Source organism: Pipra filicauda, unplaced genomic scaffold (assembly GCF_003945595.2).
Source record: "Pipra filicauda isolate LSUMZ 115617 unplaced genomic scaffold, ASM394559v2 scaffold149_size4050908_pilon, whole genome shotgun sequence".
NCBI classification, from domain to species: domain Eukaryota; kingdom Metazoa; phylum Chordata; class Aves; order Passeriformes; family Pipridae; genus Pipra; species Pipra filicauda.
In genome coordinates, this window is record NW_024103984.1 from 3,540,911 (window position 1) to 3,565,423 (window position 24,513).

At 41.7% G+C, this 24,513-nt stretch overlaps 1 protein-coding gene across 5 annotated transcripts in view; it reads right to left on the reverse strand.

Annotated features, from left to right (window-relative positions):
- MFSD6 (major facilitator superfamily domain containing 6) overlaps nt 1-21,367 on the reverse strand; it is a 28,385-nt gene extending 7,018 nt beyond the window's left edge. For 2 of the 5 annotated variants that reach the window (XM_027737506.2, XM_027737512.2), the window contains exons 1-5: nt 21,015-21,366; nt 11,333-12,928; nt 6,195-6,292; nt 675-836; nt 4-102 (exon numbers count right to left, since the gene is read on the reverse strand). In XM_027737506.2, coding sequence (XP_027593307.1) covers nt 4-102; nt 675-836; nt 6,195-6,292; nt 11,333-12,876 — 1,903 coding nt within the window. In that variant the 5' untranslated portion in view covers nt 12,877-12,928; nt 21,015-21,366. Of the gene's footprint in view, nt 1-3; nt 103-674; nt 837-6,194; nt 6,293-11,332; nt 12,929-16,228; nt 16,307-21,014 lie in introns of those variants that run through there. The other 3 variants (XM_039378833.1, XM_027737513.2, XM_027737508.2) reach the window with 2 other exon arrangements.
- Between the last annotated feature and the right edge of the window lie 3,146 nt (nt 21,368-24,513).

Sequence of the window (24,513 nt, forward strand, 5' to 3'; positions counted from 1 at the left end):
TACCTTCTTCTTCATCAGGAACCAACAGCCACTGGATCAGGGCAAACAGAAGCAGAATCACTAAACAAGCCATCCCTATTCCTCTGAATGTGGCAGCAGGACCTGTAATGAGATGTATTTTTTTTCTAAATTGAGAACCTACTTACTTAATAAAGTGAGTCAGCATTATGTGCTCCCTGGCTATATATTGCCCATGTAGACTCTTATTAGCTTGTTTTGCTACATTTTCCTCCCCCAACACTGCTTCAACCAAGTATTTTTGCAAAGGATTTTTAACCAAGTAATTAGATTCTCATTTGTTCATCGAGAGGCTTTACAGCATCAACCTATTCTCTCACAAAGGATTCATTCATCTTACTTATGGATCAGGCTGGAGATTTGCTTTCACAATACTAAAGATATCTAGGCATATTTAATGAACCTGCAACACTGACAGGACAAAGCCATAAGCACCGTGGTCTGAATGCAGTGCTGACCTTGCTTTGATCAGGGGCCTGGACTGGAGATTTCAGGACCCTGGAGATTCCAGCCTGAGCAGTTCTATGACTGTGATTCATAAAAAGTGTACTACACTTTAAAGTATAACAATACCTAAAACATAAATAAGTTTAAAGCCGATAGCTCAGTAAAACCAAATAAATAAAATGAAATTTTTCAATACAGTTTGTCCTTACCAAAGTAATTGACCAAAACTCCTCCAACCATGGCTCCACATCCTCTACCCAGACCCAAGTGGAGACCCTGCAGGATTCCCTGGGCCGACGTCCTCAGCTCCGGAGGCACAGCCGCGCTGAGGTACGAAATACAAGCTGCCCATATAGCCGCGTGTGTGACACCTGCAGAGATAAAACACTGTCAAGAGTACCAGGCCCGGAGTGTCCCAACACAACATCTGAGCCACTGCACTCATCAGCTGGAGCACATGGAGAAAAACAAAATCCCCTGAGAAATGTCTGCGAAGTACAAATCAGTGTTTGGCGATGAGATACTGGCAACCAAGCCACAGGGAGACAGCACAACTCCTTCTGCAGTCTGGCAATAGCTCTTTCTCCCTCTAAGATGACCTCACTACTCTTCTTGAGACACAGTCCATAGGAAGACAAGTCTCTCTGCCAGATTCCTTCTGCCTTCAGAAGCGGCCCAGGGCCTTTGGAATACAGTCCTGATTTCACAAGCTGCAGGCAATTAAACCATTTATATCTCTCAGCAGTGTCCTTACTGCCACAATGAAGGCAGCACAAAGGTCATAAAATCCAAACTTGTATCAGAGATATCTACGTCATTTTGTCATTTCACAAGCAAGAATGAATCCCCTCCTACCCTTCTCACTCCCCCCAAAAACCCATCGCCTCCCAGCAAACTCTTTCTGAACTCAACACCAACACGCTCTGCATTTAGCACTGAACGGTCCGGATGAGAACAGCACACAAGCTCCTCAGAGTAGGCCAAGGATGTTGCTTTTCACGCCTGCTGCTGAGAGGCAGAGCTGGCGAGCACTCCCTCCCGCTGTGACTGCATCCTGCATCCTGCGTGGGCACTGCGCCGCCTCCGCCTCATCACTCCCGCTCCGGGACCGAGCCCGGGGCTCCTCGCTCATCAACCACAGCCACGAACCAGAGACAGCCCCAGCTCCTCAGCAGAGATGCTGGAGGTGTCTTTCCAGCACATGCCTGGCACATTGAGGTTTGTGAACACCCTTCCCTCCTGCAGGAGAGCTAAGGGAAGGACAGCACATGACCCTCAGCATGCAGAGACTGGCTGCAGGTGGAGCCCTCGCCTCTGAGCATCTGCCTGAGGGGCTTCTGTGGACTGGGGAATAACTGGACAGGGAAAGGCAGGATTGTGCAGAAGCTGGAAAAACAAAACAGTTTTGTAGTTCATCACACATTAAAAATAAGCCTGAACTATTTTGCCACCCTCAGATTGAGTGGGAATGTTTTTTTCTTATTTGAGAGGTATTAAAAATAGTCATCACAGCTTACCAATGCCTAAGCTCTACTGCCTCGGCTTTAAAAAAATGTTGGCACAACTGGTGATTCAGTCAACGTGCTTCTGTCCCCTGTGCTTCAGTTATTAAGTGAACAGTTGGACACTCAATAATTATTTTGGCATTTAGGCTGAAGACTCTTAAGAGCAATAAAACATAGTTTTGTAACACACAAAATAACTTGGATTTTGCTTAGGTGTACAATGATAAATAGCACTATATGAAGTGCTGTACAGGTCAACCTCATTCCAAATCAAAATTTCTCAAGCCTTGAGTTTGTAAAGATGAGAGATACGGGGGTGTTTTGGTAATCGTACATCACCTCGTTGAAAAACAAAAAGTGTGCATTAAGGTGAGTGTATATTACCTTACCATTTAAGTTTAAGGCTTCAAAAGTCACAGATTTTCCTTGAAAAAAACTTAGGAGTTTTAAAACTCACTGGGTATCTACTTTTTTTTAATGCAGTTCCATGCCCACATCGCAAAAAGCAACCAAGAACTGCCCCAATAACAAGGCAAAGCTAATCTAAATAGATAAAGTGGTTTTGGTTTAGAAAGTACACCAATTAACATAAAATATGCAGTTTTATCAGCTATTAGGAGTAAGTCAAGGTTTAAAGCCAGGCAAATCAAAAACATATCAGAAATGATTTGAACCGTGAAGCATAATACCACTGAGTTTGTCTGAACACAAAAGGCCATAACTTAACCAACAGGTTCTTGGATGTTTTCACCTTTTCTAGGCAGTCTAGTTAGAACATAGTGTTCCCAGTTCCTCTGAAAACAAGTCCATACCTTTAAGCTAGCTTACTTCATTTGTCTTTAAAGGCATGGCCTTTTTTTTTTTTATTATGTGTACATTACTAATGTGATTTTTATTATAATTATTTATACAACAGTGACTATTTGGAACAGTTTTTACAACAACTTGTATTAGAAGTCTGGTCTAGATTACTGCTAACCACAATTCTTTTTAAAAGAAGTTGCTCACAGCATATGTATTGTGACATTATTTGCTAAAACCACTAACCACCATTTCATCATTTGGACTACAGTTCCAAACGGTGTAACAATCCTAGTGTTATGCTTATAATGTTCAACAAATTTAGGATAATTTATATATAAACCATGAACTGAAGATTTTGGGATCCCAATTTATTTCAAGATAAATATGTATCATAATTATTGCCAGCTAAAGGCTGAAGCTCTTTGTTCTCTAGGCATCCCTGTGTTGCTGGAGCATCAGTAGGAGTCACTTCTTAGAATAGTACTTGTTTTGGAGTTTGCTGAGTAACTGCCAAGTGAAAACACCGAATTTTCAGGTTAACAGTACAGTTTTGTAATTTAGAAAATTCCTGTTATGCAAATTGGTGTGCTAGCAGAGCTGTTACCAGAGAATCTAGAGCAGTGCTCTGGAACACTAAGCTGCAGCTAACTAGCGTAACAAAACTTCATCTCTAGGTGCAAAATGAACAAGATTGCTTGTGTGCTTGCAGACTGATGACACAGATAGATACACTGCACATATTTGCCTACGAGGATGACTTGAAATTTACAGTTATTACAGATTCGGCCTTAGCGCTTCTTTTCATACATTGCCTGTGCCATACAGCATCGTGGTTCAAAACTCTAAATTAAGAAGGGAGTTTAAATCTCCTCATTTACTCCTTTGAGAGTGCAATGCACTTAAGGAGTTGTCCCCATCCCCACTACAGACAGCAGCTGAGACACAGTTTGGTTCCTATTACAATCAATACATGCAGTCTGCGGAGTCATCTTCCAGAAATGCCTCATGCCCTTCAGCACAGCACATGGGGATAATCCTGCTTGTATTGCAGAAACATATTAAAAAGAAAAATAAATTTTTTACAGAAGTCAGCTGAAACTTTTTTTAGCTTTAAAACCCCCTGAGCTGATGGAACTGGAATTTACATAGATTTTGACAGCTTATTGGAAAAAAGTTATGTGCAATTAGAACAAGGACTTCACTGAGGGATTTCAAAGGCCCATCAACTTGATGCAGCCATGTGGCCCACGTAGTTCCCACATGGTCTGCACAATCTGCTCTTTTTTTTTGTTTTTTTTAAATACTTCTAATCCTTACATAGGGAAAGCAGCTACAACTATTACTTCCCTCTGTCAACAAGCTCACTTAAAAATAAGAGCTTCCACCTCACCAAATTTCATTAAGGTGTCACTTCTTATCACTAACAACATATTCAGTGGTTATGTAAGAGAGAAGAGCAGAGCCCAAAGAAACAGGATTTGGAACTGCTGCAAAAGAAATAATGAATCAATAACAGATGAAAACTGGAAAGAGCAGGAAGGGAAATGAATAAAAGGGGAGGGAAGTCAACAGTACTTCTAAAAAGATAACCTTGATCTCCCATTTGCCAACACTGAATGAGATGACTGGAATCTAACAAATGCAGTGGCAGTGGTCAGACACATACAGAGCACCTGTGGACTTCGTGGACACTAACAAGTGATGGTTGGCTGCAGGCTGAAAGTGCACACAGAACACAGAGACCTGGGGGCTGGAGGGGGGAAGTTGTCTGTGTGTGTGTGTGGGTTTGGTTTGAACTTTCTCATTTGCCGACTGTAAATAACTGCAAATAGCCAGATTAACCAAGGAGTACATGATTCAGCAGTGGCTAAATATGATAAAGTCTGGCAGATACATTTATGAGAAAGGATTATTTGGAAGGTCCTTAGTTTTTTCTTCGAATTTCAATTACTCAAGATTGTGCCACACAAAAACCCTACCAGAACAGCTCCCTCACAGCCTTGCTGTAAAGGCAAACCTACGTATTGTGCAATTCATATTGAAATTTCAGCAGAATAAAAACCACATTCAAAGTAAAAGAAACTTCTTTCCCAGCCATGACTTACAGGATGCTTCCAGGCACAAGCATATGCCTGTATTGTTGAAACCTCAGTTTTTTTCCCCTATATTTTGTGTTGGGATATCTTTAAAACAAGATTACCTAGAAGGCAACATCCAAAACTTTGTATTCATCATTTGTTTTCCCTCGATGTTTAAGCAGGCAAGAGTATAACACACATTCACTCTTCAGGTTCTTTGTAACATTTTCCTGTTTTAACACTTGGTAGGAACACTGAAGTATCAATTCAATAGTTGTGGTTCAAGAGTTTTTTAATAAAAAAATTCAGAAGCTTGATGTTGTGGCAGTTTTAATATGATAAACTGTTTTATTAACTGGGAGGGTAAGGAGTCAGGACACAAACACATCTCTTTCTATGTGTACATAGAGATCTACATATCACTCTCTAATGGCATTTTATAACTCAGGTTAAAATCTTACAAAGACTTCTGTAAATACAGAAATATTTAAATTAAACTTGTGCTGCAGATAGAAGAATAAAACTTCTAAGCATATTGTACAAATCCAAAATACTGGCTTAAAAAAGATGGTAAAAAAATGGTATTCTTCAAATACTGAAGAAACAGAAAGTAAAATAGTTACAATTTTCCATGGTTTTCAGAAGTGGTACCCACCCCAAAGACAAAAAAAAAAAAGGTCATAAAATCTAAGTTAGAATAATTTATTCTTTAACACTGCAACAAAGGTCTTGCAGACTTCTTCTACAACAGGACTTGACAACAGGGCTCGAATTACTTTTCACAGACCACACCTCTGTCCTTCTAAACAAGACAGTGAAAGGGCAACTATCTTAGAGAAGCTCTATTAGCACAAAGAAAGCTATTGAAAGAAATTCCTCTCTAAAAGAAAAAAATCTATAATTCACAAGTATTGACTGAACAATACCACTGAAAAACTACAAAATATTTCAAGAGAGACAACGACTCAGACTACGTTCGGGTTTTTTTAACGGCATCCTTTCAAGAACCACAACCTTTCACGTTTAATGAAGTTCACATTTATCACCAAACAGGATTTGCAGTCCCTTTGTTTAGTTTAAGGGTGTGTTGGTCTCACACAGTCCTGTTTGAATAAACAGAGAACTGTGCACAATCAAATGCACACCCTCCCTTTTGACGTCAAATATTTCCCAAGATAAACAGTAATGGTTTATGTGCTTTATGAACATGTGTCTTCTGGGACACATGTGGCCAAAAAAATAGAGAAATACTGAATTTTTTACTTAAGTATAGTTCACTTAAAAACAAGATAAATGGAAGCACCCCACATTATATTGGGAAGTCATCACTGAGCTGTCTTACCTTGAAGTACTTCCATCGGAAGAACAGTCCAGGCATTTTCCAGATAGGAGATGTAGATATATCGTGCTGTATTACAGGCAAGACCAATGTAAAGCACTCTAAAGGAAGTAAGGAAAAGAGAAGTCAGGACAGTTTGCACTTTCCCTTTCTGGCATGTTATAATATAGCTTACTGGTTCAGAAGTTATTTGCATGTGTGCAGTTTGCCAGTCTGAAGCATTTGCTCAACACAAAATATATATCCTTATGCCCTACACCCAAACATAAACTCTCCTCTTGCCCACTCCAAACACATATTCAAAATCCTAATAGGAAAAAAAAATAAAATCAAAGAGACAGCAGATCCACTGAGCTTTTAACTAAACTCTGTAGTTCCATGCCAGGCTCTGCACAGGATTGTATTTCAGAGGGACCATTTTTAAGTGCATTCGTTTCCAAACAATCTTATTTTCTAATCATCCAGAGATTCATTCTGCCATTTCAATATAAGCCTGGAGCAGGTTTGTATTAAAGGAATTAATTTTACCCCAATTAATATAAGTTTTTAGTCCCAGTATCTGAGAGCTGCTCAGAACTACTCTAAAACACATCCCACAGAAGCAATATGGTTTATAACAACATGCCTCAGGATAAAACTTAACCATCCTGTTGAAAAGCAGCAGATGCTGCATCTCAGAATTTGGAGGAAAAAAAGCTCTTACAACAGTTTTTAAACAATGAAACACAAAAACTATTTGTGCAGTGCATTTCCCACTGTACATTTAACCTGATGACTTTTCCCTTCCAGTTTGCCCATTTAGCATAGCTTCCCTCCAGGGTTCTCATTCATCCAGCTATCTTTCTCTTATTTTTAGATGGATCTTAGGAAACAAAGACTTAATTCAAAACATGTTTACAGCCTGAGAAAAGATGCTACTGCAATCTTTAAAGATTTTTTTCAGGGACAAGGATAATTTATGGTCCAAACACGGCTTCTTGGTTGACCCGTGGTTCAGCATAAGTGAAATAAATCCAATTGATAATCAAGGTGAAGCACAGACACTGGGAAAGGGCTCATTATTCTTTCTGCTGCTTTTTTAGTTATTTATTCTAGAAAGGTAGACAGATTTAATTCAATTGTGCAGAGCCACTGAAAATCTAGAGTGAAACACAATCACAAAAATGCAGCATCTTGTTAACACAAATACACATGTTGACAGCAAAAAAACCAGTAGCACAGTTCTCATCACGTCAGTGATATCAAAAACATTCAAAATTCTAGAGACAGGTCCATGTGTTTCACAACAACATGAATTTACTTTCTACAAGTGGGGTGAGTTTGCAGGAAGTTGTCCCCACCCAGTCACACATCAAACCAAGCTCTGCTGCTTCCAGATACATGTGAGGTCCACGAATAGCTGGTTTAAGCTGCCTTTGGGCAACACAAGCCCAAGCATTCATGGAAGAAAACATGGGAAGCCATGAAAAAGTTTGCTATTATACAGTAAAGAGAACAAACTTGTTCTTTGTGCCATGCATCATAAATTTCACCTCATCTTTTAATTAATGCCTTCTGTTCCAAACAAATAACTTGGTTCCTTTCGTAGCCACAACTTAATGTACTTCTTATGTACAACCACATTTCTGAAGTGTGTTAGGACACACTGGCCACAAAAGTAACCAAACATGTAAGGTCTGCAGGGTCCTGCCTTCATTCCCCTACTAGAAAGGCCCAGAGTGATGCACATTCTTGGGGATACAAATACTTGTACTCATAACACTTGTTTTTCCTCCTCAGCAGCACAGATGTGCCCAGTGCTCTGTTTAGGACCTATTCTCAACAGCTTAATTTCACTTTTATCTAGTAAAAACTTTGTCTTTTCACCACGAACTTTCTTCCCATCTGAGCTGTTCCCTATCACAGCTAGACCAGAGAAGTGGTCTTCTGCTTCAGTTTCTCCATCACTACTAACACACTCACCTACCTGTGCTTTTCTGACATGTTACATTTGCAGAAAGATTTGGATTCAAAGTTTAAGAGTGGTAATTTAGTCAACTTCTGCCTCTTAATTTGTCAGAATATGCACAGAGTTTCATGTAAATTACAGTTTATGAAAATTTCTATAATTATGGTTTTGGAGGGGTACGTCACAAAAATTTTTGTGTATTTAGAGAGTCCTTTCAAAAATGTATTTATAATAATCATTTAGACTCTTTATCAGACCTACATGGAAAATGTAAAGAGATTGTCCTTATGAACCCTAAATGAAGTATCCATAGGGACACCATATTCAATTCCACGTTAAACATTTAAAGCACTGAATCTATATTTAAGTTAAGGAGACTAAGCTGTTTACAGCCATGACTACCAGTCTCTACTTCCCATAAAAACACATGCTGGAATTGCGGTCAGACAAACACATTCAAGCTTAACCTCAAGTAGGAGGTTATTTTCAGAGCTTAACATCATCTTCCTAAAGTCACTGGCAGTTCTGAGTGTTTCTACATGGTGACATTCAACAATGGGGACTAAATATTTGATAGCCAGGTTTGTACACTTTTCTGTCCTAGTATCATAACATCATAGAATGATTTGGGTTGGAAGGGACCTTAAAGATCATCCAGCTCCAACTCTCCTGCCACAGGCAGGGACACGTTTCACTAGACCAGGTTGCTCAGAGCTCCATTCAGCCTGGCCTTGAACACTTCCAGGGATGGGGCATCCAGGGCTTGTCTGGCAACCTGTTCTAGCCTCACCACCCTCACAGTAAAGAATTTATTCCTAATATCCTCTCAAAGAAACACTAGAAGCATGTACAAAATATGCACACGTGCAGTTAACAAGTGTATGAACAGCAGAGCTAGTGAAGTCAGAAACTGGGCATTTAAATCAACACGCATTTAATATGGTCATGCTTAAAATGCTTGGACAATAATGTGTTAGTTAAAAAAACCTGTAAAACAGAATAGGTTTCAGACTGTTTTAAGGGTCTTATGTGCCAACACATACAATGGTAGAAACAGAAAGCTTCACAAGGCTCAAAAAGGGAAACTGAGTTTCTGTCTGATAAGGTGTAAAGACTATTTTCTTTAGTTCTATAAAGGACAGTCAACAGCTTTTTTCTGCTACTGTGACAGTGCATGCAATTCTAATACTCAGGCCTGTCTTCAAACAATTTGGACGAGAAAGAAAGATTGAATGATAAACGTTCAAGTAAATACTGCAGAAAGACTGTCTACATCCAGTCTAACAACCCAGAAGAAAGGAATTTTGAGCTATTAAACAAAAAAAAAACCCCACCCAAACAACAGAATACCGATCCCAAATGCTTCAGCTAAGACTGTTCCAAGAAGGATACATAGTTGGAGGCTATTGGTCCTTATTAATGGGAAGATGAATACCTGTACTACAAGGCAGCAGTCAAGACATGTACAGAACTGTCAGAGAATATGCCTCCTCTCAACCTCATGCATTCTATGAGGTTCAGAAAGTACAAGAACAGAAACAACAAGGAGGAGATATCTCAAACTGTGATGACTAAATACAAGTAAGCATTGGATAACATTAAAATATGACTAATGTGCATTTCCCAGGTGTAGGTATAAAGAATGCTGCTTCATGGCAAATAGGAACCAGAACAATTTAATCTCGATCCAGTCTTGACTTCATAGGCTTAACAATGCGAGAAAAAAAAAAAGGAAAGAGGGAGAGTTAATCCCATATCTCATCCTTCCTTTCACTGGCCAACACTCCTACCTCTTCCATTTCATCTTATTTACAACCATACCGCTCTTTGGTTTTTGTTCTTTCTTCAGTTGAAGTCTAAGCCTGAACTTTGTACTATAACAATATACACTGAAAGAGCATACCCAAGCTATCTTTAGCTATCAAGACTGTGATCTCTTCTCACCACTTCTCCGTCATCACGTCCTTCCTCCAGTCTTTGCATGCAAGATGCCATTTTCTGTTACTAATCATTGTCAAATCCAGAGATTAGAAGACTGACTCAAAGTAGAGTTCCTCCTCAGTTTAAAGTAAGAAAAAAACCCACATTGTTTAAGTAATCTCTCAAATTACTGTGCTAAGCATCTCAAACACTTTTAGTAGAGGTCAAATGAATAAAAAAATTAATCCCAATAAAGGCAAAACAAAGAGAAAAACCACACAATAAAATGCACAAAAAGAAGAGCGCAAACAGTTTAAAAATACTTACAATTCCATGAGTGTACAATTATAAACTGGGCATTTGGAAAGCGTATGATGCTAACAACACACAGAAGTCTGTGCTCAGCTGCACGAAGCACCTCAGTAAATATAAAAAACCCCATCTTTATGACTTCATCAACTTAGCTCCCCCCCAGCTTTCCTCCCCTGAGCTTTTTTTAAAGAGTCGTGAAGAGATTTAAAACATGTGGAAATTAAGTCAATTGTGAATTTAGTGGAAAACAAGGTTCACAACATTCTGGAAGCAGCCAGTTTCACTCACACAAGGCAAAAACTACAGGAGGAGCCCTGCAGCCATCTCGCTTCAGTAGCTGCAACTAAAGGACCAGAGCAAGCCCTGAACTGGTAAGTGACACTGCCAGGCTGCAACCTCATTCTGCCAACACCCTGAGTCTGATTACCAGGCCACGTGCACAGGAGGTGCTCACCTCATTTCCTCATCTCATCCTTCTCCCCTCTCAGCCTGCAACTGACACCTTTCCAGGCTACTGTGGGGGCAAAGAACTGCCCTGCAAGGGGAAGCAGGCTAAAGCAGGAGGTGTCCAGAATGCTGCTACTCACAGGAAAAAACCTGAAAAATTAATGGTATTTATATGTCAAAACAGACAACCCTTAAGTGGGTGGCAATGTGTAAAGACCTCTAACACAGCACTGCATCAGGGAACTAGGATGTCTCCTGGAACCATCTGCAAGAGGTTAGGATGCCAGGCATAAAGCACATACTGAACACGCAATTCAAACACAAAGGAAGCATGTCAGAGCATTTTCAACTCCTAAAATAACAGAAACTCCATCACATGAGCCACGTAACCGAACAGGATTTGGAATTAAGGGGAAAAAAAAAAGGATTAGCTTGAATTTCACTTTGTAGCACAAGGCTGAGCCTGAGAATCACCATTTTTTGTACAGCTCTTTAATGATTGCGACCATCTTACCTGATGTGACCAACCAGTTCAATGAGTTTGTGGCTGAAGAAGTAGGCAGTGAGCTCAGACACGTGACTGAGCACAGAACAAACTCCAAAGAGAGTGGTGGTGCCATTCAGGTCTTCCAAGTGCCAGTAGAGAAAGGTGAACACAAAGCCATATCCAAACCCCATGAACCATGCCACGAAGAGCACGGAGCCGTACTGGATACTACACAGCAGTTTTATTAGGTCCCAAAAACTGAAAGACTGCGACTGGCTCATACTGGTAGGAGTGTTATCCGAGGATTCGTTGGAGGCATTTCTGTCTACCTGTGAGATTTCTACCTCTTTTCTCTTATTTTCATCTTGCTTGAAGTGCGCGTAATGAAACCGGAACTGGGTGGCCACAATTAACGCCATCGTCATCAGGACACCAAAAACAATGAAGACAATCCTGTAGTTCTTGTACTCAGGAGCTTTACATCCTTGACCTTCAATGCTAACTTCTGTATGGGTATAGTCAATGCCAATTCCCACGGAGAGCATGGCCAGCCCCCAGCCCAGAGACCCCCACATACGCTGCAATCCATACCGGTCCCTGTGTTTGCCAAGGTACTGCAGAGTTATGGTGTCCACAATAGTAACAGAGGAAGCACTGAAAAATTCTCCTATTATGACAACCAGCAGAATGAGTAGGAAGATGGCCTCTACTTCTTGTTGATCATAAACGAGCACAGCTTGGTCAGAAGGCGCTGGCTTTGTGGTGATGGCAGCTGGGGTGGCACTCGGAGTTGCGTTCCCTGGTGAGGCTGGGCTAGTGGTGGTGTTTTTGAAAATCAAATGGGTACTGTTTTCCAAGATAAAATCCACATCGCTGCTCTGTGTAGGTGACAGGAATGTTATTTCAGGATTAGCTGTCCCTGTTGTTTCCAAAGTGACTGGACTGGAAGTGAGCAGGTCTCTCTTCCTGCGAACATTTGGGGATGCAGCACTCACTGTTGTTAGCAGAGAGGACATCGAGGTGTTCTGGGAAACTGTTGTCAAAAGGCTGCTTGCGTTGGTGGGGTGTGCTGGGGGAAGGCCCTTTGGTACACACCTTAAGGTGGCTGGTCTCACAAACCCAATCCCCAGGTTAAATAAAACCCAGCACAAAAGCGAGAACAAGAGGACGATCTTGCCTTTCTTGAAGCGATCTGCCACCACTCCCCAGAAGGGAGCACTGCAGAACTCAATAAAGTACCTGATGCCCACCAGAAGTCCACTCTGGCTGGGTGACATACCCAGCTGCTTGTAATACACGGGTAGCAAGGGGTAGAGAGAGCCATATGCAGAATAGAAGAAAAAATAAAAGACCTTTGAGATCAGGAGATCGTTGTTTATTTTGACACAGTGCTTTTCTAACCAATCCAGCTCTTCGTCTGGGACCGTGGTTGTCTCCGTCGAAGGGGATTCATTATTGGGTGGCAAGTCTTGATCCTTGGAAATGCCATTAAAAGGATCAGCAAGCACATACTTTCTCTTCTGTTCTTCTTCATCATCGGTTAGAATGGCAACCTTATCATCAGCTGCCATGGTTCACCACAGCATCCAGTACCTGGTGGACTCTCAAGGAATGAGGGCTACCCTGCGAACAAATGAAACATAACATGGTTAAGGTACCACACAGGAACAGCCATCAAGAACAAAGACAGCTTCTTTTTTATCAGTGACATTCCTGAGCAATAAATGCAGTATCAGGGCGGGGAAGGCCATTTGTCTGGACTAGTGGTACATGGTAGCGTGTTTTATGACCAATTCTGTGAAGTTCTCCCAACAGCAGCTTTAATATTGTGCAATAAAAATCTTTCATGTTTAGGACAGAGAATAATTTATATATTCAGAGTAACTGTGGCAATTAAGTGCTAGCCTTTGCAAGTCTCTTCTTTCAAGTTGTCTTTTCTCCCCCAAGGCTAACTGCTTTATTTTCAGTATTCCCCACTATACCAAACAATAGCCGTGGTTTCGTAATTAAATAATGCAGCCACATATATATCCAGGTATTTTTAATCATCAAAACAAATTATTATCCAAAGCCTCATGATGGCCTTCAAAAGGTTCATCAGTCTCCTCTCAAAAAATGATTTTTTAAGCACTCCACAACCAACCACAGCAGAAATCAGTGGGAGGCTTGAGCTTCTAGGCTGCATGGCAAGAGAGGTGGGAATTAGGATGGGGCTTTGAGATTGAAATTAGGATAACAACCTCAAAGACATCAAAGAGCTGGGAGCAAAGAAACACAGAGACAGGTCCTACCATGGTATCTTCAAGTCAAATTCTGAAATTGAAGAAGGGTGGATTGGAAGATAACTGCACTGCAGCTGCCCACGCTTATCCTTTGCAGAAGTAAAAGGGTACAAAACTGACAAGCAATGCTAAAAAATAAATTCACCAGTCCTTAAGACTTGGAGCTGACCAACCGGCTTTCACAGTTAAAAACAACAACTCATTCCAATAAGCTAGGCTAGCTAAGAAAAGCTTCCCTTTCAAGGAATAAAAACCAGCTCTGTCAGCAGGGTATCAGCTCAAAATCATTATTTGAAAACTACTTTTGCTCTATTAGTACCTGTAAATCTAATGTAGGAAGCTTAGCTCATTGGACTGGTGTTATTATCACACAGGAACCTTTTGAAAGACCAGTATTTAAAAACAGCATTTTATTTCAGAAGAACTTGAAATTTCTGTAAGAGCACTCAATTTGTGACCTGGACCTTCTCTAAGAATTTGAAGTTGGACAGGATGATCCTTGTGAGCCCTTTCCAACTCAGGATATTGTATAATTCTATAAGTATTTTTTGCAGGTCTGCACTTTATTCCAAGAAGAAGAGCACAATGAAATCACAGTCTTTCAAAACTCAACTGGAAGCACAGTGTCATCCCCTTAAAATTAGTCATGCATTGATATATTGATATTTAAGTTAATTGATTCATCGTTATCTAAATACTGACAATGCATTTGAAAATTGGTACAGGGCTAATAACAGAAAAGAGACTAACATTCACTAGTATGTTAAATTAATTGTTTCTTATTGATTCAAAAAACAAATAATGGCTGACAAAACAAGCCAAGGGTATTTCTAAAAACAGAAGTTCATTCTAATAACCTAAACCTTACACAGTTCAGTGATAGACAAGTCTAAAAATACCATCAATAAACTCCCAAACACTGATAAGCTTTGTGTATGTTTTTTGCTTTTAAATGTCATTTCTATGGGATACTATCTGTGAGGATCTCCGGTTTCGCTTACGGAGAAAAGGCCGCACAAAAATCTTGGAACCTTAAATATTCATGTATTCAAGGTCAGAAGTTATTAAAAACAATGCCAGCACATACATACAGCCTTGTTTTTTAATCCAGTTTCTTCAGAGACAATCAGATTTAAAAATAAAAAAAGGCATTTGAAGTGTCAAAAGATTAGACAGTCCTAATTAAGCTGTTAGAACAATCAAATGTGAAAGCACAGTTTCTTGCTCTTACCTGCTACCATCAGAAGCCACATGAACCAAAAACCAGCAGCTGTCTAGTGAGCTCCTGCAATTTTTAGTTCAGCCAGCCACATCCACCTGACTGCTGGAAGGACTGTGGGTTATTTGCTCATTTCTATATCCAGAAAACAAGCCCTTCTAATGAGAAAATTAGATCAGTGCTCTTATTTTCTTCATGCCTTGCCTTGCTTTGACAACAAAGACTCCAGAACTTGCACAGGGTCCCACTTCTGTCAAGGGGATGTAACTGAGCTTTCAGTATATACTCATCTGTTTACAGCAACTTGCTTACTAGCTACATCAGAGCTTGACAGCATTTAATTTTGAAGAATAGATTTCCTCCTTGTTCCCTCTCCTACCATGACAAGATAGAACTCACATTTTAACCATGTGGATATTTTAGGACAAACAATTTAGGACATATTCTTTGCAAGCATATGACTTGAAATTATCCTGATTTAAACAACACAGCCATATTCCTTATTCCTATATATGACCTCTGACCCATGTGGTTCCATATAAGTTATATCAAAGGCTTTCAGATCAATTAGCATTCAATCTTTTTTAATTTAGTTTCCCTTTTCTACTGAAGTGGAACTGAAATTTCACATGCTGTATGAATAGTGGGTATATTACAAATTATTATACTGTTAATCTTTAAACAGTTTGGTTGCTGCATATTCTTCCCCCCTCAATAATTTATATCAGCCTCAGCATCCATCTTCTTCTAGCATATTGTGTGCAAGGATTAATCCAAAAGATACACTCCTGGTATTCTGACTAGAACATCTTGCGTTAGAATGCTATGAAAAATATATTTCATGACAATTTCAGTAAATATTTTCCCTCACTGAGAGTGTTTCATTGAATATTATTAATAACACAGAATATACTCTTCAGAAATATAACAGCATCAAGACTAGTAGGAGCCATATGGCATTCTTTATTGTTTTGATCACTAGTTTGTTTAGGAGTCAGGTTTTTGAAACTGATATTGAGCAATTTTTTAAGCTCTAAAAATAAATGACTGAAAATGACAAAATGAACAAAGGGGTATTGTTACTGAAAAATCTACCAAAAAAACCCTGTATCTACAGGGCTTTCCTTCTACTGACAAAACCCCCTTGCCAGTCAGGGACTGAATGTGCAGCAAACCAAACAGATAAAAAACAACGTACTTCTGAGTAAGAAAAGTCTATTTATCTGCTGGTTATTTTAACCACAGCCTTCAAATACTGTATCTTCATTTTGCAAAAACTTTTTCTGACCCACGAGATGGTAGGAGGGCAAAAGACAAGCACTATTGGCAAGTTTAAAATGAACAACAGAGAACAGGAGCGAGGAAGGAAGGTTCAGAGAGTACACAGAATGGATTTTAGAGTGAATATGAATTTTAACTCACTTGAGGCTGAAGAGAGCACAAAGCTTTGGTAAAGGCCTGTTGAATGCCATCAGTTCAGCCGTGACAAGTGAGACCAAAGAGGTTTCTGAGTGATACCATCACTCTAAAAAACAAGAGTAACAGTTTGAAGGCTGTTTTCCTCAAACTTAGATAAGTGGACAAACACACAGCAAAGCCCTAACATGCAAATTGGAAGGAACTTCTGCAAGGATCCTGAGAAAGCCCAGCAGAGGGAAAGGGAAGAGGCATAGCAGGCGCACAGCACATCAGATGTACATCACAAGAGAGCACTTTGGTCCTGCGGCAGACAAACAAGCTTTTATCTTGACACAGGTTTACGTTTCCAAACCACTACACAACTTGGAACAGGGAACCGAGCCTTGTTTCCTGGCCATCCCATCACCCCTGACACGGCTACAATTGTAAAAGAGCTCATTGAAACCTGAAGTGCCCATTCCCCCCCAGCCCACGGCCCCGTCGTACCGGCCTGGGACCGTACGTCCCTCACAGCTGCACGGGAAGCTCGTGGCCCACCCAGCTCCCTCAGACTGGGAATTATTCTGCGGGATCACACGTGCTCTGAGCCTCTTTATGCACAACTGCATGTGCTTCTCTTCAGATATAAAGAACCTACTTGTTAACCACAAGGCTATTCTCCCTTCAAGATTTGGACAGATAAGGTGGGGTTTTTTTACGTAAGTAGAGCCCATGATTTTTTTCTAAGTTTCCTGATACAGATTCCTGCCACCTGATTTTATATCTACTCCTCCAGCAAGTCAAAATCCGCTTTCAAACCCCTACATCTATGACACGTTTTTTATCCAGTCATCTTCTGCAAACGGCTACAGCAACTTCCCTGCAGATTTGTACCTTTGAGCAACTATCTGAGGAACGGAGGAAAAACAATTTGTCCCAAGGAATTCAGTGATGACAATGCAGGGGTCATTTTAATGACTGCAAGGAGGCTCTTTGGCAGGTAGTTAAAAAGAGGCAAATATGGGTATTCTGCATTTAGTTAAGTATCATCTTGGCATTCTTGCCTTTTTTATTTCTTAAATCGATCCTCATTTACTCTGGCTCTCCCAATAATTAGGAGGATTTCAAGATCAGAAAGGATCAAAAGCTAATCTATTCAAGACAACCTGACATTACAAGAAGTTTCTTATAAAACAGAGGAAAATTATAATAAGGAAATAAAAATAACAGTATACTAAAAACTCAGCTCTCTCCTTAGAGTCACTTCTCAAAACCTTGGGAAAAAAACCAACCAAACACCTGCTTTATACTGTATCTCAGGGGAAAAAATAAAAAAAAAAAGCCAATCAACAGATCAGACTGGAGTAGCAAATCCCTCTCAGGGAAAATACCACGGCACTTACAGCGTCAGGCATTGAAACTTCACTTGCAAACCAACAAAAAGTTAGATTTGAGGTGAAAAGTACTGTTGTTTTAAAATTAAGTTTAATTCAGCGTAAATATTACATTCACTAGGCTTTGAGAATTAAAGTATAATAATGACTCATAGAGCAGAGCATCAAAATCCAGGTTTGGATGTATATGAATGTTAAAAAATGAACAAACAAACCCCCATGACAGCTCATCAGAAGACAGTGCCAATGATCTAGAGGCTTAACCCAGTAAATACGTAGCAAAATGACTCACAGTAGAAAATTTATATTTATACAGTCTCGGAAAACATACTTCAAGAGTAGAATTTTGAAACAGGAATCATCAATTAATCTCTCAAACAACATGTAGCTGTAAGAACGGAGCAGACTAGCTTGCTGTTTGCATTGTGTGGATAAATCAAAGCCAGCCAGGATGGCAACACATCTTTTTTCACTCCTTCCAGAATTCCACTGACTAGAAAACTGACTTTGTAGCAAACACATTAAATTCCACGTGGAGTTCTCATACCAACATCTTTAAATCTGCTAATAGAAAACATGTTTCTTCAAAACCCCCTTTTTTTTTCCAGTCACTAATTACTGTTTGATTCAGAACAGGTCTGTGCTAGTGAAGTAGACTTAAAAACCATCCATCTTTCAAAGAAAGCTCACCTCGCTCACCCCCCAGCTGGTGAAACTGCCACAGGTGCATCCATCATATTGCTCAAGCACACCACCTCCTCTTCAGCCCCACTTGTCTCATTGATCTAAGCTACAAAACCTTTGGATCAGTCTTTTGTGCTACAGTATCTATGCAGCAACTCCAGAACCAAGCCCTGCATCCAGCAGGCCTACACAGCAATAGACATGAATAATAGACCATGTTTTCCATTTTTCAAGCAAGTTTCATCCCTAAGGAGCAGCCTGGTGCTGTCGCCTGCGTCCATTCCAAAAAGGAGAATGTTATGCAAACAACTTACATCATGTCAGTGGAGTGCACAGACTTCATTTATTCTTGCATCACGTTCCCAAACCTCTCCTAGGGAAGCCAACCTGCAGGCAGAGCCCTTGGAGGGGCTGTTCTCTGCCAAGCCATACAGACCAACTCCCACGGGCTTACCCACCTGCCCCGCATCATCCCCTGTTATCTAAAGGTAAACAGTTCCTCCTGAGAGGCCACCACATGGACACCTGGCTCTGAATTTATAAAATAAGGAAAAACTCACACACAGTGAATTAATTTAAGTGCTGGGAAATGTATTTGTTTCAAGTTTGAAGCAAGACACAAGCGTTGTAATGTTAACCACCATAGTCAGGGTTTCCATGAAGTGAAACCACCTACTTCTAAAGCACTTAACTCCTGAAATTGCTTTATTTTGTGCTGCTGATATGCATTTACTAAATGTGTTGGTCTATAGGTTTTTCCACTTCTTCAATATGCATATAAAACCCCTACACACTGACACATTTACTCAATTACACTGAGAGACAACAGTATGCCTGAAGTATGTCAAGATCAGGTTTATAATAGGTTTAATGCACTTTATGATAGGTCTGAAGTTGCCAAGTTGCTGCAACAGTGCTAGTATTAAGATTAAAGAAAAGAACACTATCAGAGCCTCATGTTAAAGAAAAACCATTAAACCCACATGTTAGGATTCCTGTTTTCTAACCTTGTTCTCCATTTACTACATGCACATTAAGATGTCCCGGTAGACTCTACGTGCTAAACAAGTTTATTTTTAGTCAGCACTAGTCTCCAGTTCTTTTAACCAGTTTTCACTTTGCCAACTACTACCCACACCGCCAAGGTTTACACTTGATTAACGATGGTAAATAACAAGTGTGTCTTCAACACAGACCAGGCAAGTGCTCAGAGCTGCAGGACTCCAGGAGCACACTGCTGCCAGCGCTGGGGAGGGGCACAGGCACCCAGCTGCCCCACCAAGCCTGGCAGGAGCAGTGGGCTGTTGCAAAACAGAGAGGCCTTCCTGTCAATTCCCAGCCTCAGGGACCAACCACCACCGGCTGTCACCGGTTCCCTTTCCCACTCTGCCGTATAAACTCAGGCCCGTTGTGCTCTAGCTTAAAATTAAGATGAATTTTAGGTGGTGTTTAAGTTCTGCCCTAGCACCAGCCACATTAGTGATCAACCACAGGTTCCCCACATCGTCGGCTTTTGCTCTCATTTCACCTGTTTGAAGTTTTTTTTAAGTCTTCTCAGGATTTTCCCTGGGTTTATGACTGCTATCACAAACACTATGCTTGAAGAGAGAATTGGTTTCTTTTCCCCTGCTCCCCAGTGGGTCTTCAGAGAATGCAAACAATAAAGTAAATGTCACCTTTGTCTACTATTTCTATCCAGGGGGAAAAAAAACACACAATAAAAATAGTCAAGCTAGAAAAGCAGCATTTTACAGTCTCTTTCCTTGGACATTACTAACTACAATGGACAAGAGCCAATGTATCTTAATAATGTAATAATGTCTGGGGTGAATTTTTACCGAAATACTTCAGTGTAATGGTCACACAGCCACTACCCGCCCCCCTAAACTCCAAGTTCATCACTCAACACTGCCCTTTTCATTAACACAACATTTTAAAAAAGCCTGCTGTTAAAACTTCAGAGCTGCTGAGCAGACGTGGGTTTTAAACTCCGTCAAACTTGAACATAGCAGGCATCCGTAGCAGTTATGGCACCTTCAGCACTGTTTTCCTAAACAAGCATCTATTCCTACGCTTGTCTCAATAAACAGAGGAACAACTGACAACCCGCTTACTAAACCCGCTGGTCTTTTAAGGATATAAGTGCTCTGGATCCGAGTGACAGCCACACGTAACGCCATGCCTGGATGCTGGCGGCGGGGAGAAGTGCGGGATGCCTGTGCAGGAGCTCCCGCGGGACACGGCCCGACCAGCGGCCACCCCCGGGGACCAGGACCCTGCGCGGGGAGGGCCGGGGGTCTGGGCGGGGGCTGACGCCCAGCTCCTGGAGGCGGGGGCCGGGGCCCGCCGAGCTCCGCTCCCCGCGCAGGGCCGGCGGGGCTGGCACGGCCGCCCGGCTCCGCCGAGGCGCAGCTGACCGGCCCCGGCCCCGGCGCGGCAGGAACCGCCTCCAGGAGGGAGCGCCGGGAGGGGCTGCGGCGCGGGCCCACCGGCAGCATCCCAGGCGGCCGCGGGGACGAGGCCCGCCGGTACCGGCGCACAGCCCGGGGGAGCACAGTCTCCCCGGCCCGGCGGCCGCCCGGCTCCCCCCGGCTCGGTGCGCCACGGCCGGAGCCGGGGCCCGCCGGTGGGTGCCTGCGGAGCGCGGGCAGGGGAGGCGGCGGCGCCCCGGCGGGCGGCCCTGGCTGCCGGCCCGGCCCCTGCGGGGGCACCGCGGGGCTGCGCTGACTCACCTCGCCCGGGGGCGGCTCCGGGGGGGCGCTCGGCCGGGAGCATCGCAGCCCCTTCCTGCCGCCGCGGCTGCTGCTGCGGGCGGCGGCTCCGCGCACCTCCCGCCCCCCCGGCCCGGCCGCGCCGCCGCCGCCGCGCAGGGGCGCTGCGGGAGGGACGGGCGGCAGCCACGGGCGGAGCCGCCCCCCGCCGGCACCGCCTCCGCGGGGCTCAGGCCCGGCCCGCCCGGGGGGACCCTCGTACTCAGCCGCTGCCTTGGCGAGGGTCTGTGCCGGCGGTGGGACGCGTCGGGTTCTAAAACAGTGTCTGCGGAGCGTCTGCGGGCCCCGGACGGCCAAATGACATTCGTTAGCGCTTCCTGCTCCTCGCAAGTTCCCTTACGTTACACGCGTATTACAGCGTAACGAATTAATTACCTGTAGTGCCTTTCGCAGCCACTGGCATCACCCCACTGGCATCACCTCTTCGGTGGCAGTTTCTAGACTTAACAGTCAAATAAAATTACGTAAATGTTTAAAACAACAACAACGTAAACTTCCCCCGGCTCCCCGTAATTGTTGAGGCAGAAAAAGGCAGAGTGACTCCTGAGCAACAGCTGAGCCGTGCTGAAATATCAAAAGGTCAGCGGTGTTGAGCTAAAGAAAGGGAACGGTCAGAAAGTGAAAGGCCATCCTGAGATTTAGGGTGTTTATCAGCCCTGAGCTGAACAGGAGGTACTGAAGCTGTCTGAGGATTAAGCTCAAGTGCTGGTGTTCTTTACACAAGAGTGCACACTGGGCCCTAGTCCAAGCAGGTCAATAAAGCAAGTAAACTCCACTGGCCATCCCTCTCAGCTGCACAGCACAGGCAGCTTCTGCCCGGGACACTGACCTGACTGCAGACATGGTTCACTGGGATACCACAGAACAAACACATTACTACTTGCATCTTCTTATTTGTACCTCCCTTTTCTGAGGGAGGATCCCCATTTCCTCAAGGAAAAAAAATTGCATTATTTTGCCCGAGGGCAGAAATTGAGATAAAACTACAAGTTTGCACGATTGAGGCAGACAGACAGGAACAGGGGCACCATGGGCATTCAACCCATTTAATTAGAGTCCTCACCGAAGTGGAAGGGCTTCCAGACTCCATAGAAGGCAATGCTCTCTCCAGGTTGTTCCCCCGCCACGCTGACATACTGATGGGGCACGATCTCTGTACATGGGTACACCTGCCATTGAGGACACTGTCCCATTAAAATCTTGCCTACCTCTACAGTAAAGGTTTCTCGTGAAGGAGGCAGGAGACCAAAGCTGAATTTCCTAGGGGAGATGACCTGGGGCAGGAGAAGGCTTGTTTATCATCTGTCTCTGGAAGGATTTTCAGAACTCTTCATCTTTGAGTATCTCCCTTGTGGCTAATTAAGCACAAAGAGATGCCACATCTGAGACCAGGAGCACAGGCCTCCTGTAATCTTGCAGAATGCAGAGACAGGCAACCATCAGCTCCTGTAGTGGGGGGTTTATTACAAAATGTTACTGTAATAAATCAGATCTCTGCTCCAACTGAAATCATTTAATCTTAATAGAGACTTTTTTGGCAAATTACTACAAATGCTTTTAGGGAGAACATGTATTTCAAATAATTTCCAGTCATTGTTTGCGAACTGAAAAGGGAAAGCTGATCTTTGTAGTCACAGATTACATTTACTGGAGTCATAAAAGCAGCCTTTCCCTAACCTCTGATAACTCAACATTGCCCACCACACATTAAAAATGTGACCATCTTCTGCAGCTGTGTTTTTCCTTTTCTTGGAGTTGTGTTTCTTAAGACTTGCATCCTGATCATTCCCTTTCCTTTTACTGGGCTTTGGAGGAGCCAGGGACATTAAAAAAAAAATAAATTATTTTTGAATGCTCTCTCAATAAAATATGTAACATTTCTTTGAAGGCAGTTGCATAACCAGGTACGTGAACAAGAAGTTACAGCTGAGGACCAGAGTACAGAATATGACTAATACAGTGATTTACAATGTTTTCTTTATACATACATATATATATATAAAAACTCTATTTATATGATATAGAAACCTATATATTATAAGTACTAAATATATTCTATAAAAATGTAATTTTTAATATATATATATTTAAGTGTTTTCTTACTGAGTTTAAAAGCCCAATCCAGCAGTGTGAGGAGTGTTGTGAAAAGCCTGACCACAGAACAAGCTACTCTAGCCTGAGCAAAACTGAACATAGTAGGGTTCTGCATGGTTATATCTTTCAGTGAGGCCGTGTGTAAAGATCTGTGTTACACCCTGTTACGCATTATTACACTTGCTCAGAGAGTTCTTTCAGCTATGAAAATGAGGGTTAACAAAAGTGGAGAAACTGCTGCTCTGCACACAAACTGTCCTAATGTATTTTTATCACAGATATTTCTAGGCAAAGCAGTGTTCAGAGGAAAGGAAATGTAGTTGACAATTACTTGAAGTATGAAGTTTTCTATTAAAATAGTTGCTAGTATAAAACAAAATAAAAAGCTGAGTCAGGTGTAAAATCTATTTAAATTAATTGAAATATCTCTTCTTCAAAGACCTCTGGTTCAGGCTCTGAATTGCAGTAAAATGTGATATATAAATGTGACATACCAAACAACAATCTTTAATGTCACTAATAGAGTGACATTAATAAATATGTACCTGACCACCGCATATTAGAATATTCAGAAATAATACTTTTAAAAATAAATATAAATCATACATACACATGCCATATAATCAACTCTGTACTGGAAAGCCACACTGGATTAAACTTATCCATGCCTGTGTGTTCCTGGGGGTTTTGCTTCAATGCATATGTTACTTTATATAGATTTCTATTCATGTTCCCCATATGACTTTACCATATATCATGGTGAGAATGCTTGCCAAAAATAGTTACCAATGCTTTATAGCTTAAAAACCAAATAACCAAATTTAATGTCAAAAGAAAGCACCAAGTAAACTGAAAAATTAAAGCAAAGTAGTTACCTTTTAAAAGCAAAATAAACAAAATTATGCACAAATAGCTGCTGGGACTGCATATATTAGATTTGGCTTGAAAAGGACTCAGTGGTGTCAGCTGACTCCATGGCTTATTCCTTAGGTTAGAGGGGAAATAAAGCAAACATAGCATAAGACACACAACTGTCATGTAAAAAACATCTGGTAGGTTTTATGAATGATACGAGCATCTTGTGCTTCTGCTATTTTGCAGTAGTGACAAAGGTAAAGTATGTAAGCCCTGTCTTATGGAAATCGTTTCTAGGAGCCTAAATTTTAACATATAGAAAAACTTACAGGTTTCTTTCATGAGCTGGAGCTGTACTTTGAAATCAAGAATTTCCGGTTGACCCAAAATATTCTGTTGTCCTTTAGCAGCTTTTAACTCTGAGCCAAAACCAAAAAAAAAAAATTACATCAGTCAGATTAGAAAGATAAGATGAAGGTGAGATTTATGCTGCTAGGACTTGCCCCAGAGT